General features: G+C 58.1%; 1 protein-coding gene across 1 annotated transcript; it reads right to left on the bottom strand.

The window, feature by feature from the left end:
- Positions 1 to 518: 518 nt before the first annotated feature.
- LOC122364033 (lysosomal acid phosphatase-like) lies at positions 519 to 2,518 on the bottom strand. The gene is made up of 2 exons (XM_043334038.1): positions 1,310 to 2,518; positions 519 to 1,038 (listed from the first exon to the last, which is right to left on the bottom strand). The coding sequence occupies exons 1-2, from the start codon at positions 2,195 to 2,197 to the stop codon at positions 769 to 771; spliced, it is 1,158 nt and encodes a 385-aa protein (XP_043189973.1). The 5' UTR covers positions 2,198 to 2,518; the 3' UTR covers positions 519 to 768.

Raw genomic sequence — 2,518 nt, 5'->3', positions numbered from 1 at the left:
GAGGATAAATAAATAAAGTCGCTTCCAGTCACCTCCACTACCCAACCACCAACCATTCTCCTCTCCCTCGACGCCCTTACGCCTATCGCACACGTTCAGCGTATGTCATTAGAAGCAGGCAATAAAAGCAGCCTCGCCTGCGGTTACAAGCTGGTAAAAATCCCCGGCCGTTTCCCGGCGGCCAGTGCTCGCCGCGTTACGTGGCTGCGGCGTTGTTCCACTCTCGGGCGGGCCGGCCCCGGCTGAGTCACTCCCACAGATGACGTCATCTGTGATTGTGTTTTATGTCGCGCAGCATGCCCGCCGCCGGCGATGGGCTGAGGCGGCAGCCCGAGTTCAAAGAACTGTGAGCAAACTGAGCCCCAGGGGTTTCGCATGTTTGTGGTGGGAAGCCGTGGCCGGGCGGAGGTCGAGGTGAGCGATGTTGTTGATTTATGACAGGCTAAACGGACTTTCTGAGTCCAGCTTTGGGCTCTCTAACATGGTAAAAAATGCGATAAAGAAAAATGTAGGACAACTTTCAGTATTGCCCAGATGACATTGTATATTGTATATCACGCAGTACCTACACAAAATCAAAACAGTGTGCATCGTCGCCTGGATGTGCTGACTGCACAACTAAATCACGAAAGAAGTAACACAGTTTCGTTTCATCAAACATATTCCAAATGGCGACCATTCCCGACCAGACTCCCTGTCATCGTCCGCTCGATTCAGCCTGAACTCCCCGCGGTCGCCTGACTCCCTCCTGCCCGTTCGGAGCGGGGCCTAGTCACGGCGCCACTTGTTCGCCCTGGGGACGTAGCCCTCGGGCACGGCGGCGCACTCCGCCTCGATGTCGTCTGGCACCACGTCTTCGGTGAGCTGGACGAAGGTGTCCCACGGGCAGCTGAGCTGGCAGCCGGGCAGCTGCAGCGGGTACGGCTCGGCGGTGGTGTCGTTCCGGTAGAACAGCTGCACGGTGGCACCGACCTCGGGCTCCGCGTGCAGCTCCACCAGCACGGCGCTGGCGAGCGGAGGCATCACGCCGTTGTATACCTGCGGTAGTGAGAGACGATGTGAGTCCGTCCTTCAGGGGAGTGGGTGACATGTTAATCTTAAACATTCAAACTTCAAAGCACTTATACGGGCAAAAAGTATGCTGACGCTAGTTTAAAAAAAGGATACTGGTTCATACAGTAATCCATGCTTGGCGGTGATGGTCCGTAGGCATACTTTAAGACCTAAACCGGCATCAAAAGTCATCAAGGAAGGTTGTTGAAACTTGAAACATCACCTCAGCAATCCTCCATTCCAGTTATCGACTCACCATCAGAGTGGTCAGCAGGCAGCCGACGTTGGTGTCGTGTCCCGAGTAGGCGAACAGCTTCCTGTTGGGCGGGCTCAGGTAGCCGTACACGCTGGCCTTCATGTTCTTCAGTATGTCCTTGAGCAGAGTGCCACCACCAAGCCGACGCTGCAGTGGCGTGGCACCCAGCAGGGCAAAGTCGAGGTTTCCCAGGGGCTCCATCAGATCGGGGAACGCCGGCGCGTCATAGCCAGGCGGCACGGCGAGCGCCCACTCGGGCGTCGTCAAATTGTGGGTCGACTCGATCCGGAGTGTGTCGTAGAGGTACTGCACGTGTGTAACGTCGGCCACCAGGTCGCCGCTGTTCTCGGTCAGGTACTGGTACAGGCCAGCGTACTCGGCGTTGACCGCTTCAACCTGAGGCGAGCTGTACACGCGGTCGTGCTCCGCGTTGTAGGCGTCACATATCTTGTAGGACTTGAACTTGTAGTCGTCCTCAAACGGCACGGTGTGCACGGGGATCGGCTGCCAGGCGAGCTCGGCGTCCCAGACGTCCTGTCCCCGCGGCGGGAACAGGCCGGCCAGGTTGGCCTGCGCCGACATCAGACACCGGTCCACGTCGGCCGCCTCAATGTGGGTGTAGTTCATGTGGTAGAGCTCCGGCAGGAAGCCGTCATACCGGCTGCGAAGGAAGCGGCCCAGCTCGAGCTGGTTCTGCTTGCCTTCGTTGGTCAGCTGGCCGTCGCCCTGCGGCCAGGCGCCGATGTTGGGGTCGGTCGGGTAGGCCTCGATGGGCGTGCGCGTGCCATGCCGGTACACCACATTCACCAGCCGGAGGGTGTCGGGCGCGGCGGCGGCCGCCAGCGGCAGCAGCACGGCGGCCAGCAGGGCCGGGGTCGGAGTCTTCATGGCGGCGGACTGACGCGGAGACTGGGGCGCCCGAGGACCACATTCCGCCAACCCGGGTGTTATCTAACGGTGGCCGTGATTCGCAGATACAGGCGTGAGCACCGGCCACCTGCTGTACCTGCGACATTCTCGATGGACAGGCGCTAAGCGGCAGATGGAACTTCTGTGCTTATCTCCTGTAGTGCTGGTTCCATAGCTAGTTGTCAGTTGATGGGCTTACTTACTCAACCTCTTTCAATTCAGATTGTTGTTAGTTTTCATTCCTTTGTGTACGTCTTTTAACCTAGATTCATTGAAGCAAGCTATGCAGAAGAATTCAAC

Source organism: Amphibalanus amphitrite, unplaced genomic scaffold (assembly GCF_019059575.1).
Source record: "Amphibalanus amphitrite isolate SeventyFive unplaced genomic scaffold, NRLGWU_Aamphi_draft 000652F_arrow, whole genome shotgun sequence".
In the NCBI taxonomy this organism is placed as follows: Eukaryota; Metazoa; Arthropoda; class Thecostraca; order Balanomorpha; family Balanidae; genus Amphibalanus; species Amphibalanus amphitrite.
This window is presented reverse-complemented; position numbering and strand designations above follow the sequence as displayed.